General features: G+C 46.3%; 1 protein-coding gene across 2 annotated transcripts in view; it reads left to right on the top strand.

The window, feature by feature from the left end:
* Positions 1 to 16,702, top strand: part of LOC108717885 (mitogen-activated protein kinase kinase kinase 5) — a 140,244-nt gene that overhangs the window by 26,682 nt on the left and 96,860 nt on the right. Inside the window, exon 2 of one of the 2 annotated variants that reach the window (XM_018265310.2) lies at positions 1,087 to 1,226. The exons of the other annotated variant lie outside the window; for it this stretch is intronic. Within the exon in view, the coding sequence (XP_018120799.1) occupies positions 1,087 to 1,226 (140 nt within the window). The remainder of the gene's footprint in view (positions 1 to 1,086; positions 1,227 to 16,702) is intronic. 2 annotated transcript variants of the gene reach the window in all.

Genomic DNA, 16,702 nt, shown 5'->3' on the forward strand with positions numbered 1-16,702 from the left:
ATTTAATGTTTACTGTGATTTTAAAGGGATGTTCAGATTTATATTTAACTGCAAATTAAGCAGTTATGTGGTGCTCTGCTTCTGTGAAGGGTTGCCATCTTTTTTCAAAAAAATACCTGACTTTCTATATGTTTATCTATCTTCTGCATTAATACCATTGATACTAAACATGATTTATAACGGCAAGGTGAAAACCATCCTTCTGTGCTGGGGGTTTAAATTTGTTGACCCTCTCCTCCTTTGTGCCAATGACGAATACTGTAGCACAGTGGTCCCCAACCAGTAGCTCGCGAGCAACATTTTGCTCACCAACCCCTTCGATGTTGCTCCCAGTGGCATCAAAGCAGGTGAGCAGGTGCTTATTTTTGAATTTCTAGCTTAGGGGCTGCTGTAGCACACTGTCAGTTGGAGTTAATGCTCAGGAACTGGGGTTTTCTGGATAATGGATCTTTCTGTAATTTAAATTTCCATATCTTAATCTACTAAAAAATCATGTAAACATTAAATAAACCCAGTAGGCTATTTTTGCTTCCAATAAGGATTAATTATATTGGATCAAATATAAGGTACTGTTTTATTATTACAGATAAAAATTAAATAATAAAATGGAGTCTATGGGAGATGGCGTTTCCATAATTCAGAGCTTTCTGTAAAAAAAAAGGTTTCCAGATAACCGATCCATACCGGTACTATCCTTTTTGGTCCCCCACGCCTCAACTCTATAATCTCACATATAATTGAGAGAATATTTTTTTTCAATCAAAATATTTAATTTCTGTACCAGTGCTTTTGCAGGCATAGTATTTGCCAGACAAGAAGTGAAATAGGTCAATGTTTACAGTTGATTACAAAGGTGTGAAGCTTCTTCTATAAAATCCAATGTATTTGTTATAGCATTCAATACAGTGTATTAAATTACTTTTTTTTATTCCAGAGGACACCAATATGACCTTCTTATGTAAAAACGTTTTGCAGTATTCATGCCAAGAAATATACCTTGTTATTGACATACTAGGGGAACTATTAATTGTATATTTTAGTTTAGTACCTATATACATTTAATAATATTTTTCATGTTTGATGCAGATATTGCAGTGGTTGAGATGAATGATGCTTTTCGACAGCCTTCCTTGTTCTACCATCTGGGTGTAAGAGAGAGCTTTAGCATGGCCAACAACATAATTCTTTACTGTGACACAAACTCAGATTCCCTGCAGTCGCTGAAGGTAGGTCTAAATAGTGGTTAACACAGCAACCTAACCTATTAAAAAAAAAATATACAAATATGCACACCTAGTCAGCAATCAGAAGATGCAGAAGATGTCTTAACAATTGACAAGACATAGTTAATAATGTTTTCTGCTATTGTAAAATTTACGTTAGACGTCATCAAGGAGTTCCATTACCATATAGGTACAATTGGAGTTATGGAAATCCTACATGACTTCTAATATCCTCATATTTTATAATAGGGTGTACAATATTTTTATTACACAAGTTAAATGAGTAATGTAATGCAAGTTACATTAAGCACTGTTTACATGGATATATTTTACAGGTTATTAAAACTTTTTTTCTCTAAAATAAATTCAGATTTATTTTGTCTCTCTATTAGAGCCAGTACAATTGCAGCTCTTTTAGTTACTTACCCCGGGCTGCTTTAACTAAAGGGCCAATTGGGAATCTGCCCAGGCCCCAATGATTTGGGGGGCCGAGTATGCCACATGGGTTTTTAAATTGTATTTATTTCCCTCCCTATTACCCTTTGCTGCCTCTTCCACTGCCCTCTTTATCCCCCACAACTCATCTGTTCTTCTCAAAGGGTAGTGCTTTCCACTGTGGAATGCACAGCCATTATGGATTTTATGTCGAATATTGAGCAGGCAGACAGAAAGAGAGTGTGCCAAGCAGCAGTGGGAGCACAAAGAAAGAATACCTTTACAACTAGTATTCAGCTTGTGCAAGTGTAAGGTAATGTCAGGGAGCTGGATGCTCCCACCAGAGATGAGGTCAGGATCTAGGAGGGAGCCCTCAGAGGGATAAAAAGTCCAAAGGGTTAATCAAAAGGATAGTCCGAGTCCAGGCAAGGGTTCAAGGGCTGGCAGAATAATAAGCAAAATCCAAAGTCCAGGCAAGGGGTCAGGAACAATCAGGAATAAGAACCAGTCTTAAATAGTTCACAGGAAACCCAGGATACACACCAGGAAGGTATACTATACTTGGGCGCCATTCTGGCGTCTTGGCTGCGCTTTTATGTTCAAATTTGGCGCCGTAGTGACGTCATTGGCGTCTTTACACCGACATCGATGCGCAGGCGCTCCTGCCCGTGCTGACGTCATTGCGCCGGAGCCGCTACCATGGGCGACCATGGGCGCCGACATTTTGGGAGCGACGCCAGCGGAGAGGGACACGCCGCCCAGAGCTCCTAGGACTGTTCCGGGCGGCAATTGTGACAGTACCCCCCCCCACGGGGGGCCACTGGACCACCAGGACTTGGCTTCTGGGGAAACTTGGAGTGGAACTCCCTCACAAGACGAGGAGCATGAACATCAGGGTGTCCTTCCCAGGAGCATTCTTCAGGGCCAAAGTCCTTCCACTTGATAAGGTACTGAAGAGAACCCCTGGAGATTCTGGAGTCAAGGATCTTTTCCACCTCATATTCTTGTTGACCATCCACAGAGATAGTAGGAGGGGGAGGCTGGACAACAGAAAAGTGGTTGGAGGTAGCGGGTTTCACCAAGGAGACATGAAACACGTTGGGGATTCGCATCTCTGGGGGAAGGTGAAGTCTGACAACCACAGGATTGATCACTTCTGAGATGGAGAATGGACCCACAAACTTCGGACCCAACTTAGGAGATGGCACCTTCAATCAAATGTTCCTGGAAGACAACCAGACTTTATCACCAACCTTGTAGGTAGGAGAGGGTCTACGTCTTCGATCTGCAAACGTCTTGTGAACCAAAGCTATCTTCTCCAAGTTCGACTTGGTTGCAGCCCAGATAGCAGACATGTGGGCTGCAAGGTCATCTGCAGCCGGGACGTCAGATAACACAAAGTCCTGTGGGAAGGCTTGAGGATGCTGACCATACACCGACATGAATGGAGACCTTCCAGTGGAAGTGTGGCAAGCATTGTTATGAGCGAATTCCGCCCACGGGAAGGAGGTGTCAGGCTTACCGGTGTGATCCAGGCGGAGAAGGAGCTGGAGCAGAAGATTTCGAACTCACAAGCGCCTCACACAACCACTACCCACCTGGAATGGAACAGGGAGCAGGGTTGTGGAGAGTAGCCAATGAGACTATCAAACGCGGTACAGAGGATAAGGCAAGGTCGTAGTCAGGAAGTCCGAGGTCAAGGCAGGCAGCGAGGTTCGTAACGATAAGACAGGCAGAAGAGTCGAGGCAGGCAGCAGAAATCGTAGTCCAGGTTCAGGCAGGGTCACAACAGGAAATTCAAGTAATAAGAGATGCTAGGGTTTCAGTAATTAACCTAATAACCAGGCAATGCATGTAAGTCTGGATCTGGTTTAAATGCATATCTTTTGGCGCCAAACTAGCGTCCTCACGCTGACGTCGCGGAACTGACGCCAGCACGTCCGTCACAGGCGTTTCCGCCTACGTCCCTGCGCCCGCGACCGTCGCCACCGCGTCAGCGACCGTCGCCGGCGTCCGCGTCACGCGCCGGCGCGCATTACCGCGCCCGCGCCTGCGCCGAACAGGACGCATGCGTACGATCTTACATTGCCCCCCATCAAGGAGCGGCCTCAGGACGCGACAACCAGCAGGCTTACCAGGATAGGTTCCATGAAATCTGTCCAACAACTCAGGAGCGTGGATGTTGGATGCCGGTTCCCAAGAATTTTCTTCCGGACCATAACCCTTCCACCTCACCAGGTACTGGAGCCGTTTGCCTCTTAATCTGGAATCCAGAATCTCTTCCACCTCAAATTCCTCTTGACCGTCAACCACCACGGGAAGCGGTGGAGGAGCCGAACGCCCAGGAATCGGAACATCGAGACCGGTTTTAAAAGAGCAGCATGAAATACAGGATGTATTTTCCAGGATGCTGGAAGTTTAAGCTGGAAGGCCACAGGATTAATTTGGCGGATGATAGAAAAAGGACCCAGGAAACGTTGACCCAACTTCCTACTGGGACAAGAAAGCTTAAGGTTAACAGTTGATAACCACACACGGTCACCCACCTTGAACTCTGGGTCGCCTCTCCGCCTGCGATCAGCGTAAGTCTTGAAATTTTGTTGCGCCTTCCTCATGTTTTCTTGGAGCCTTTGGAAATTATTCGATAGAAAAGTTAATCTGTCCTTGACAGCGGGAACTAAAATATCAGAAACAATGGCAGAGGGAAAAGTTACTGGATGAAGACCATAATTTGCGAAAAAAGGGGACTGATTAATTGATGAGTGATGGGAATTATTATAAGCAAACTCCGCAAAAGGAAGAAGATTGACCCAATCGTCTTGGAGGTAAGAAGAATAACACCTCAGGTATTGCTCGAGAGTTTGATTAGTTCGCTCGGTCTGGCCATTGGACTGAGGATGAAACGCAGAGGAAAGAGACACCGAAATCTTGAGTGCTTTGCACAATGATTTCCAGAACTGAGATGTAAATTGTGGTCCCCGATCCGACACTACTTCATCCGGAAGGCCATGGAGTCTTACCACTTCTTTAATGAAGGTATCGGCAGTCTCAGAGGCAGAAGGGAGTTTTGGTAGAGCTTCAAAATGTGCCATCTTGGTTAAGCGATCAACAAAAACAACAATGGTGGAACAATCACAGGACAGTGGTAAATCGGAAATGAAGTCCAAAGAAACTGATCCCCATGGACGGGAAGGCACAGGCAGAGGTTGAAGAAGACCGATAGGCCTGGAGTGAGAGTCCTTAGATCTAGAACAAATTTCACATGAAGCAACAAATTTAAAACAGTCCTTAGCCATCCCAGGCCACCATAATAATCTCTTGGCCAAAACAATAGTTTTCTTTATACCTGGATGACCTGCCAATTTAGAATCATGACTATTTTTAAGAACCTCCAAACGCATTGATTCTGGGACAAAAATTTTGCCTTGATGAAAAAGAAGACCTTCCTTAGGCAGTAACGATGGTTCAGAAATGTTTAAAGAAGCGTCTTTAATTCTATCCACCAGGGTTGATTGAAGCAGAAGAAAGTTATTAGAATTTAGAATTGTCTCAGGGGCCAGGGAAACCTCGTTTTCAGAAGAAAACATTCGAGATAAAGCATCTGCTTTAACGTTTTTTGATCCAGGTCGGTAAGTAAGATGAAAATTGAATCTCATGAAAAATAACGCCCATCTTGCTTGTCTGGGTCTAAGCCGTTAGCTGAACGTAAATATTCCAGATTCCTGTGATCAGTAAAAATGAGAATCGGATGTTTAGACCCTTCGAGGAGGTACCTCCATTCTTCAAGTGCCAGCTTGATAGCGAGTAATTCACGGTCAGCCACATCGTAATTACACTCACTCTTGGCCAGTTTACGAGAAAAGAAGGCAACAGGATGAAGATCCTCTTGAAACCCAGTTCTCTGAGACAACACAGCACCCACCGCAAGTTCTGAAGCATCTACCTCCAGAATGAAAGGAAGGGAAACGTCAGGATGGTGAAGAATTGGACCTGAAGTGAAGAGTGTCTTCAATTTCTCGAAAGCCTCCTGAGCCCGAGGAGACCAAACAAACTTTTGATTACTGCACGTCAGTTCAGTGATTGGAAGGATGACTTGAGAAAATTTTTTTATAAATTTTCTATAAAAATTTGCAAAGCCGATAAAACGTTGAACGGCCTTTTTAGAAGACGGAATCAGCCAATTAAGAATTGCAGAAATCTTCCTTGAGTCCATCTGGATACCCTGAGGAGAAATACAGAACCCCAAAAAATCTACAGATGATTGTTCAAACACACATTTCTCAACTTTAGCATATAACTGATGAGTGCGTAGGCGGGCCAGAACCTTCTTCACATGAACTCTGTGTTCTTCCAAAGAATTAGAAAAAACAAGAATATCATCTAAATAAATGATGACAAATATATCGAGGAAGTCTCTGAAGACGTCGTTAACAAAATGTTGAAAAGTTGCAGGAGCGTTGCAGAGGCCAAAGGGCATGACCAGGTATTCAAAATGCCCGTAACGAGTACGAAAGGCTGTCTTCCATTCATCGCCATCTCTTATTCTGACCAAATTGTAAGCGCCCCGAAGATCCAATTTAGAAAAGATCTTAGCCTCCGCCAATCGTTGAAATAGTTCGGGAATAAGAGGAAGTGGGTAACGATTCTTAACTGTGATCTTGTTCAAATCCCGGTAGTCTATACACGGCCTTAATGAATGATCTTTCTTCTCGACAAAGAAAATCCCAGCTCCTGCTGGAGAAGAAGACTGTCTAATGAATCCTTTAGCCAAATTTTCATCTAAATAAGAACGAAGTTCCACAAGTCGACCAAACGGAATCTGGGCCCCAGAAAGAAGATTAATAGGACAATCATAAATGCGATGAGGGGGTAACTTGTCAGCCCCTTTCTTATTGAAAACGTCCAAAAACTCCCAATAAGCCTGAGGAAGAAGTTCATGAATTTCCTAAGTAGGGGATAAAAAACAGACCTTTTTTGGAGAAGAAATACAACGAGAAGAGCAGAAATTTGAAAGAAATTTTACTTCACCGGTAGCCCAGTTGATGGATGGGTTGTGCTTCTGTAACCAAGGTAATCCCAGAATAACGGGGAATAAAGGAGAAGAAACTACATCAAAGTTCATCATTTCAGCATGCCCTTTATTCAGCAAAACAAAAAGAGAGACGGTCTCTTGCACCACAGGGCCTGAGGTAATCAGAGACCTGTCAGCCACCCGGAGAGCTACGGGATTCTTCTTAGCTTGGAGCGGAATCTGGAACCGTAGTGCTACTCTATTGTCCAGAAAGCATCCGCTGGCCCCAGAGTCAAGGATTGCTTGGAGATCTACCTGTTGGTCTCCCCACTGTAAAGACAAAGAGACTGTCAGGAGAGGCACAGGAACATGGCAGGGGGTAAAGTCTTTTTCGAGCAACTTCTTACCCGCTGGGCGGACCGGACAACCCCGAAGCAGATGGCCTGCTTGACCACAGTAAAGACAAAGATTCAGTCTGCGGCGTCTGATGCGTTCCTCCAGAGATAAAGCAGATTTAATAGCACCAATCTGCATAGGCTCTGGGGCTGTAGCGAAGACAGGTGGAGGCATGGCTGAAGGAAAGGTGGACGGCATCCGAACCGGAGGAGGAGCGGATGGTAACATCCAGGTCTGAGGTGAAAGACCCGCTTTCTCCGCCTTTTCTTCCTCTCTACGCTCTCGGAGCCTCTGATCGAGTTGAATGGCGAGGAGGATGAGGTCTTCCAAACTGTCCGGAATGCCAGTACGGGCCAATTCGTTCTTTAACTCAGAAGAAAGTCCGAAGCGGTATTGGTTCTTTAGTGCGGCAGGGTTCCATTCTGTGTCATCTGCCCACTGCCGGAACTCCAACGTATAGTCCTCAGCAGGACGGACCCCTTGCTTCAGGGCACGTAAGGCAGCCTCAGCAGTAGCGACTCTGTGGGGATCATCGAAAATGACCGCCATTGCATCAAAAAAGGAATCCACCGTAGCCAAGACTGTGGACTGGACTGTGGCGGTCCATGAGACGAAAGGCCCAGGTCTGTGGTTCTCCCGTGAGAAAAGAGATGATAACCCCGACCCGGGTTTGCTCAGAAGGATAGGTGTGGGGCTTTAAAGAGAACAGCAGCTTGCAGTTGCTCCTGAAATTCCGAAACAGCTTTCGGTCTCCGGCAAACTTCTCTGGAAAAGCCACCTTGGGTTCAGAGATCTCCGATGTGATAACTTGAACCTCTGTTGGCGCAGGAGGAGTGGCAGCAGAAGTGGAAGGGAGAGCCGCTGGCGGATGAGATCTGATATGCTCCTGTAACTGAGCATATCCACTTTGCAGCTCCCGGACCGCTTGCGTCAGAGAGGACAGCTGCTGGGTTAGGACAGCAAACGGAGAGGCCCCTTCAGCTGGATCCATCTTGGGCCTGGTTATACTGTCAGGCTTACCGGTGTGATCCAGGCGGAGAAGGAGCTGGAGCAGAAGATTTCGAACTTACAAGCGCCTCACACAACCACTACCCACCTGGAATGGAACAGGGAGCAGGGTTGTGGAGAGTAGCCAATGAGACTATCAAACGCGGTACAGAGGATAAGGCAAGGTCGTAGTCAGGAAGTCCGAGGTCAAGGCAGGCAGCGAGGTTCGTAACGATAAGACAGGCAGAAGAGTCGAGGCAGGCAGCAGAAATCGTAGTCCAGGTTCAGGCAGGGTCACAACAGGAAATTCAAGTAATAAGAGATGCTAGGGTTTCAGTAATTAACCTAATAACCAGGCAATGCATGTAAGTCTGGATCTGGTTTAAATGCATATCTTTTGGCGCCAAACTAGCGTCCTCACGCTGACGTCGCGGAACTGACGCCAGCACGTCCGTCACAGGCGTTTCCGCCTACGTCCCTGCGCCCGTCGCCGTCGCCACCGCGTCAGCGACCGTCGCCGGCGTCCGCGTCACGCGCCGGCGCGCATTACCGTGCACGCGCCGAACAGGACGCATGCGTACGATCTTACAGGAGGTCAGACCAGTCATCTTGACAAAGGGAAACATGGTTCCTAAGGAACTGTTCCAAAGCTTGGTTCACTCGTTCAGCTGCTCCATTTGTCTGGGGATGATAAGCGGAGGAGAACTGGAAAGTAATATCCAGATCTTTGCACAGGGAACGCCAAAACTTAGCTGTAAACTGGCAACCTCTGTCGGAGACAACTTCCACAGGAAAACCATGCAGACAGAAAATATACTGGATGAAGAGCTGAGACAACTCCACAGCAGAGGGAAGCTTCCTCAGTTGAATGAAATGGGCCATCTTGCTAAAGCGGTCAATCACGACCCAGATCACAGTGTTTCCACTAGAGGGAGGAAGTTCAAAAATGAAGTCCATTGCTAAATGAGTCCATGGACGAGAGGGAATAGGCAATGGTTGCAATAACCCACTGGGGCGAGAATGGCTAGGCTTGGATGTGGCACAAATGGTACAAGCAGCAACAAAGTCTTTGACATCTTTTCGGATAGTCGGCCACCAGACTAGGCGTCAAAGGAGTTCAAGAGTCTTTTCAGGACCAGGATGTCCTGCTTGCTTGGAACAGTGGGACTGTTGAAGAATAGGTAGACGTAGCTCGGAGGGAACAAACGCCATCCCAATGGGGGTATCCAGAGGAGCAGAAGATTGCAGGGCCGGAACTAGGGGTAGGCAGAAGAGGCAGCTGCCTAGGGCGCAGTGATAGGGGGGCGCTGGGCAGCTACCTCTATAAATTGTCCTTTGCCTACCCCCAGTCCGCACTCCTCTGTCTTCCTTCCCTCCTGTGAACCTCTTCTCCTTTGCTGTTCCCTCGCTCACCCCTCCTCTCTCTTCTCTCTCAGTCAGGCCGGCTCCCTCCCTGCTTTCTGTTCCCTTCCCTCATCTCTGAGTCACGCTGGCCGGCTCCCTCCCTGATTTCTGTTCGCTCTCTCCTCTGTCAGTCACGCTGGCCGACTCCCTCCCTCTTCTCTGTTCCCTCCCCTCATCTCTGAGTCGCACTGGCTCCCTCCTCTTAGTTCCCTTCCTCTTCTTTCAGCTGGCTCCCTCTCTGCTCTTAGTTGTTCCCTCCCCTCATCTCGGAGTCGCGCTGGCCGGCTCCCTCCCTGCTCTCTGTTCACTCTCTCCTGTCAGTCGCGCTGGCTCCCTCTCTGCTCTCAGTTCCCTCCCCTTGGAGTCACGTCGGCCTGCTCCCTCCCTGGGGGGGGGTTGCCAGGCTGGGTTGCCTAGGGCGCCCACCTGACCTGGCCGGGCCCTGGAAGACTGACCAGCCAAGATTCGTTCGGCAAATTGAGGAAACAGGGATGCAATAATCTTGGCGGGAGGAATAATTGGTTCAAGCCTTACAGGAAGCCGATCCACCGGAGTGAAACTTCGGGAAAGCGCATCGGCTTTCCGGTTCTTAGAACCAGGACGAAAGGTCTGAACAAAGTTGAAACGGGAGAAGAATAGAGCCCACCTGGCATGATGAGGATTCAGTCTCTTGAGAGAGTGTATGAACTCCAAGTTCTTATGATCAGTATAAATTGTGACCGGAATTGAAGAACCCTCAAGGAGGTGACACCACTCTTCAAGAGCAAGCTTGACTGCCAGAAGTTCTCGATTTCCTACATCGTAATTTTGTTCTGCAGGAGAAAAATTTCTGGAGAAAAAAGCACAAGGGTGCAACTTCCCATCGGCTGAATGTCTTTGGGATAGGATAGCCCCAGCACCCACTTCAGAAGCATCCACCTCAATGCAAAAGGGTAGCTTTGGATCAGGATGACGGAGGACTGGGGCAGAAGAAAACGCATCCTTCAGGGACTGAAAAGCTTCAACAGCAACTGGAGGCCAAGAACTGGGTTTACCCCCTTTCCGGATGAGAGCAAGGATAGGTGCAATACGGGAAGAGAACCCCTTGATGAATTGCCGGTAGTAGTTGGCAAACCCGATGAATCTCTAAATTGCCTTGGTGCTCAAGGGAAGGGGCCACTCTTGGATTGCAGACACTTTAACGGGATCCATCTCGAAACCTTCTGGGGAGATGATGTAACCCAAGAAAGGAATCTTAGACACCTCAAAGACACATTTCTCCAACTTGGCAAAGAGAGAGTTCTTCCTCAAATGAGAGAGTACTTCCTTCACCTGGGAGCGATGAGATACAAGGTCTTAGGAAAAGATCAGGATGTCATCAAGGTACACGACCACAGACTTTCCCAAAAGATCCCGGAAGATGTCGTTCACTAGCTCTTGGAAGACAGCGGGGGTATTACAAAGGCCAAAGGGCATCACAAGATATTCATAGTGCCCATCTCGAGTGTTGAATGCCGTCTTCCATTCGTCCCCTTCACGGATGCGGATGAGGTTGTATGCCCCACGGAGATCCAACTTAGAGAAAATCTTTCAGTTGTTCAAAGAGTTCAGCAATCAAAGGCAAGGGGAACCGGTTTTTAACTGTGATTTTATTAAGACCCCGGTAGTCAATGCAAGGACGTAGGCCTCCATCCTTCTTCTAAACAATCTGCACAAAGAAAAAACCTGCCCCGGCAGGAGAAGTAGAAGGGCGGATAAACCCCTGCTGGAGATTCTCCTGAATATAGTCTTTCATAGCGGAAGTCTCAGCTGGAGAAAGAGGATAGGTGCGGCCTCTAGGGGGCATGGTTCCAGGCAGAAGATCGACATATTGTCGATGTGGAGGAAGGAATTCTGCAGACTTCTTACAGAATACGTCGGAGAATTCCTTGTAGAAGGAGGGTAGAGTCTTCAGACGTAGAGATATTCACCCTCTGGAGGGGTTCAGCAGGAAGACAGTGCTGCTGGCAAAATGGGCTCCAACGGGAAATCTGCCCTGCGGACCAATCAATGGTGGGATTATGCAGGCGGAAGCCAAGGGAAACCCAAAACAACTGGAACGGATGGGCAGAAAAAAATTAGGAATGATAATCTTTCTTTATGCAAAGTCCAAACCTGCAGAGGCAATTCCCCAGTCGTCAAGGAAATAAATTCAGACTCCAGGGGCCTGTCATCAATGGCAGTGACACGAAGGGGAGTAGACAATGGGAATAAGGGAACTTCCATATATTTGGCAAAAAGAGCATCCATGAAGTTCCCAGCAGCTCCAGAGTCAATGAAGGCAGAACCGTCAATGGTCTTAGTGGCCAGATGAATCTGTAAAGGAAGGAGAAACCTGTGAGTGGTCTCTTGAGAACTTGGAGTAGTGCCCCCTACATGAGTTACCCTAGATATGCCTCGGGGAACAGAACTCGTGGGTTTCACAGGACAAGAGTTCGCAAAATGAGATTGTGCGCCACAATACAGACATAGGCCAGCCACCCGTCTACGGAGTCTTTCTTGCTCGGAGAGACGAGCCCTTCCAACCTGCATAGGTTCCTCCGGAGGAAAAGTAGAAGCTTGAGTCGCTGGAGTATGCAAGAGAGAGGTCTCTGAAAGCGAGGTGCCAACAAGGGTTGAAATCTTTTACTGCGCTCCTTCTCTACTTGATGCTCTCTGAGACGAGTGTCCACTTTAATGGATAGAGCAATCAGATCTTCCAGCAAGTCAGGGACCTCCCTGGAGACAAGATCATCTTTAATACGGATAGACAGACCTTGATAGAATACGGCCTTATAGGCATCGTCATTCCAGGAAGTCTCAGCCATCAAAGTTCTAAAGTCAATAGCATATTCGCAGACACTGCGGTTTCCCTGCCGGAGTTGCAGAAGACGAGAAGGGGCGTTTGAGATCCGACCCGGGGCATCAAACACAGTACGAAATGCTTGAAGAAAAGCCTTGGCATCAAAAGTCACTGGAGAATTCTTCTCCCAAAGAGATGTTGCCCACTCAAGCGGTTTGCCCACCAAACGAGACATCACATACCCCGACTTGGAACGTTCATTGGGGAAGTACGAGGGTTGAAACTCGAACTGGATCTGTCACTGTGTGGCAAAACCCCTGCAGGCTTGTGGGTCCCCACTGAAGCGAGGAGGAGGTGGAATACAAGGCTCACCAGACGAGGAACCTGCGGTAGACAAGACGGCCGCCATTGGAGGATTTCCAGCAGCTTGGGAAGCAGGGGGCGCAGGAGGCATACGAGAGAGAAGGGTATCGAGTGCCTGCCCTATGTGGTATTGCTGGGCTTCATAATCCTCCATGCGGGATGCCAATCCGCGGAGCGCTCGTCCGACATCAGGCGTAGCTTCCTCAGTAGGATCCATGGCCCAAGTATAATGTCAGGGAGCTGGGATGCTCCCACCAGAGAGGAGGTCAGGATCTAGGAGGGAGCCCTCAGAGGGATAAAAATTCCACAAACAGTAGATTTACAAACTATAAATTATGATGATCCAAGATGGGTAAAATAAGTCTTTCTATTCTAAACTTTTATTTAAATAACTCTGAATAAACTAAAAAACTACCTCAAAGCTTTACAAAATCTTAGGGGTTATTTACAACCACTGACTTCATAATGGATTTACCCCTTGAAAAATTCAGCTGTAGCACAGAGACCCATGAAGAATGTAGTGCTGACTGTTTAGCCAGCGCTGTATAGATTTGGAGTGGGAGGGGGGAAACATGTTAGCTTACCTATGATTAAGTATCTCAGAATACGAAATGCATTAGGACCATTGTTTTAGCTTTTTTGGAATAAAGTCTATTTTGTCGGCACCGACTGGCTCTTGGAGTGCGTGTTCCTTTCTACAAATTTCCCCCTCCCACCACCTACCTTTCCTCCAGCTTATGTACCATTTAGGCCATTCCATAATTCAGAGCTTTCTGGATAACAGGTTTCCGGATAATGGATCTTATACCTTGTACATCCTAAACAGTCAAAATGCTAATTTTGCTGTTAGTGATTTTGAACAAATTTCAGAAAATTGTTTGAAATGTTGCAGAGGGTATTCTTTCCTATATGCAATTAGGTACCATGATAAATGAGATTCTTGCCTTAGGCAGCAGTGCCCAACCCCGCCTCTCATGGTAACTTTAAAGCCAAAATTCCAATTTTTAAATTGGCATTTGAGCTATTCTAGTACAGAGAGCACAAATAGGTGCTCTCTGCACTAGCGATACGGTCCCTATGCCTTGTTCTCAAAACAAGTCTGGATCGCCATGCCTGCTCTTTCCTTTCTGTCAGGGAAGTTGTACCTTTAAAGACTTTAAGCACAGGAGTCAGCCTTGTGTTCAAGATATAAATCCCTCATCCACTGGATCCCTATCTGGGCAAGGTACAGTCGGGACACTGGTCCCTTTCTTACTCCTTTTTGGGGCCTTAGCTGCTTGGTTATCTCACGTATGACCAGGGCTGGTCCATAGCGGGCACCCCTATCATCGCCCCGTCCCCTCCCCTTTATTCGTGCAAATTTTCATTGGGACCGGAGCAATGGGTATTGGCACACAGGAAATTTTAAAAATGATTGTATCTCCTGCGCATCCCCAGTGTTTTTTAACTAATGTGGGTGTGGTTAGGCAGCTAGCCACCCCCTAAAATCCTGCCTCCCTAGGCCCGGGCCTAGGTGGCCCCTCCACAAATCCGGGCCTGCCTATGACTAATTCTCACCATCTACAGGAAGCTCTACAAATCTTACCTATTACTTACTAAGCTTACTAAGAGCTTTTGTTGGTACCTGACGTCATTCACTTCTTCACTTCACTTCTTATCGACCAAGATAAAGTAGTACTCTGTTAGTACAGAAAACATGAGTCAGTTCCTGAACTGAGTTACATAAACTGTAAGACAATAGGCTTTTAAGAAGCAGAAAATGTTCTAATTCTCATTTAAGACCTCCAATATTCACTGTATTAAAGATCCACTCTGCCTCTTTTCTCCAAGCAGCAGCCCTAGAAGTGGCCACATACAGTACACACACCCAGGTCAATTTCACTTTGAAGATATTTGAATGTGAATGCTTATGTATCCTTCCTTCTTCCTTGGCCAAATAATGAACTGATCTTGTTTTCAATGTTGCATCCATGCTGTATGCATTGATTACTATATATTGTGGCAAGCTGGCGGCTTGAACACGTAACTTTTGGGGGAATTAGTCAATGGTAGGCAGGCAGCATAGGACAAAGGAGCATACAGGGACACACAGCTTTTTCAAGGAAAACACAGGTTTATTTTCCAACTTTAAACAAACACAGTGTATTGTCCACAGACACAGGGGTGACCATTTTATCATTCAAACAAATAAAACCTAGCCCATTGGGCACTACCTTCCAACTTTGGAGCAGTTCCTGACTAGGCTGGGCCCCTTGTGGACTACCAGCAAACAAAACAATTGTTGTGGCTCACCCCTGTACTCACAGTCTTTGAGTGAACTTCTTAGCCTCCTGGCTTTTCCTCAATGTCCCACACAGACAACAAAATCTGGCTCTAAGTCACAGCCACGGGCTCCCTCTGCTTCATGTAGTGTCGGGCGGCACTCCCAGCTCCTCTGGGAGTTCCTAACACAGCCAGGTCTCCTACCTGCTGTGCCCTAATGAGAGACAAACTCTCCCATTCCAATTAACTTTAAATAGCCTTTCCACAGGACAGCTTTCCTGTGGAAGGTGAACTCCAATCTCTGCACTGGATCTGCGGAATGGAGTCCCTGGCTACTAAAGTCTTTAAACAGAGCGCTGGTTCTCTGTTTAATAACTCCCTGTTTAATAACTCCCTTCCTGGAGCCTATCTCAGTACCTGGGGAGAAAATAAAGGCTAGAGTGACCTTTTTCCTCCTTTTCCTAGTCACTCTACCACTATATATATATATATATATATATATATATATATATATATATATATATATATATATATATATATATATATATATATATATATATATATATATATATATATATATATATATATATATATAGTCCAGAGCTGGTGCACCATCAATCAAAAAGCAATGCTTTTTGGTTATATATAAGTATGTAAATAACAAAAAAGCAACGCACTCCTAGGGTGAAAAGTGCTTGGCTTTATTTCAACGTTTTGGCTCCTAGACTTCTAGACTTAAGCCATCATCAGCAATGGTGCCAAAAACTGGGATGTGATGTCATAGTAGCACACATACATACATACACCCAGTGTAGGTGTCTAAAGTAATAAAGGAAAATGGGTGAAAATGTTAATGTCCGTGTCCATACATTCAGCCCGACATCGTGGGCCTGTGCTTGTAGTGAGAAAGCGATGATTCAGCGCAAGTGTGGGGGCCAACATAATTACTCAGTGAGATTTATAAGTGTACAAAGTGCTGGTGAATGTCCGCAGCCAGCAGCCGAGGGATGAACGTCCACCTATCGCCCTTTAGACAGTGGTTGGACCAACTCGGGTTATCACTATCCCCATTTTGCGATTGCAGCTAGTGCCCATAGGAGAATACACTCCCCAGGGCACTAGCTGCGATCACAAAATGGGGATAGTGATAACCCGAGTTGGTCCGACCACTGTCTAAAGTGCGATAGGTGGACTCTCATCCCTCGGCTGCTGCGATCCTCTGCAGTATTGAAGGTAACCATATGCTGTCAGGGCGGACTCTGAGGTTGGAGCTGGCTGCGGACATTCACCAGCACTTTGTACACTTATAAATCTCACTGAGTAATTATGTTGGCGCCCACACTTTCTCACTACAAGCACAGGCCCACGATGTGGGGCTGAATGTATGAACACGGACATTAACATTTTCACCCATTTTCCTTTAATACTTTAGACACTTACACTGGGTGTATGTATGTATGTGTGCTACTATGATGTCACATGCCAGTTTTGGCGCCATTGTTGGGTTCATAAGGGGTTGTTTGGGGTCAGGGTTTCACTTCCTGATGACGGCTCGAGTCTAGGAGTTGAAACTTTGAAATAAAGCCAAGCACTTTTTTCACAAGTTTAACATATGATAATATTAACAGTTCAGTCTATAATGAGTCAAGAAGCAAATCCTCTTGTACTCCGTAGTTCATATAAAGGCCTTTTTGTAAATTCATATATAAAATTGTGATAGTGTACCATAAAATACTCGTTAAGATCTTGTGTGGAACTATAACTCACCAGCTGGGGTATTCTAGGTGTTATTGTTCATTTAGACATGTATGGTCAGGCATA

This window comes from Xenopus laevis, chromosome 5S, assembly GCF_017654675.1.
Source record: "Xenopus laevis strain J_2021 chromosome 5S, Xenopus_laevis_v10.1, whole genome shotgun sequence".
NCBI lineage: Eukaryota > Metazoa > Chordata > Amphibia > Anura > Pipidae > Xenopus > Xenopus laevis.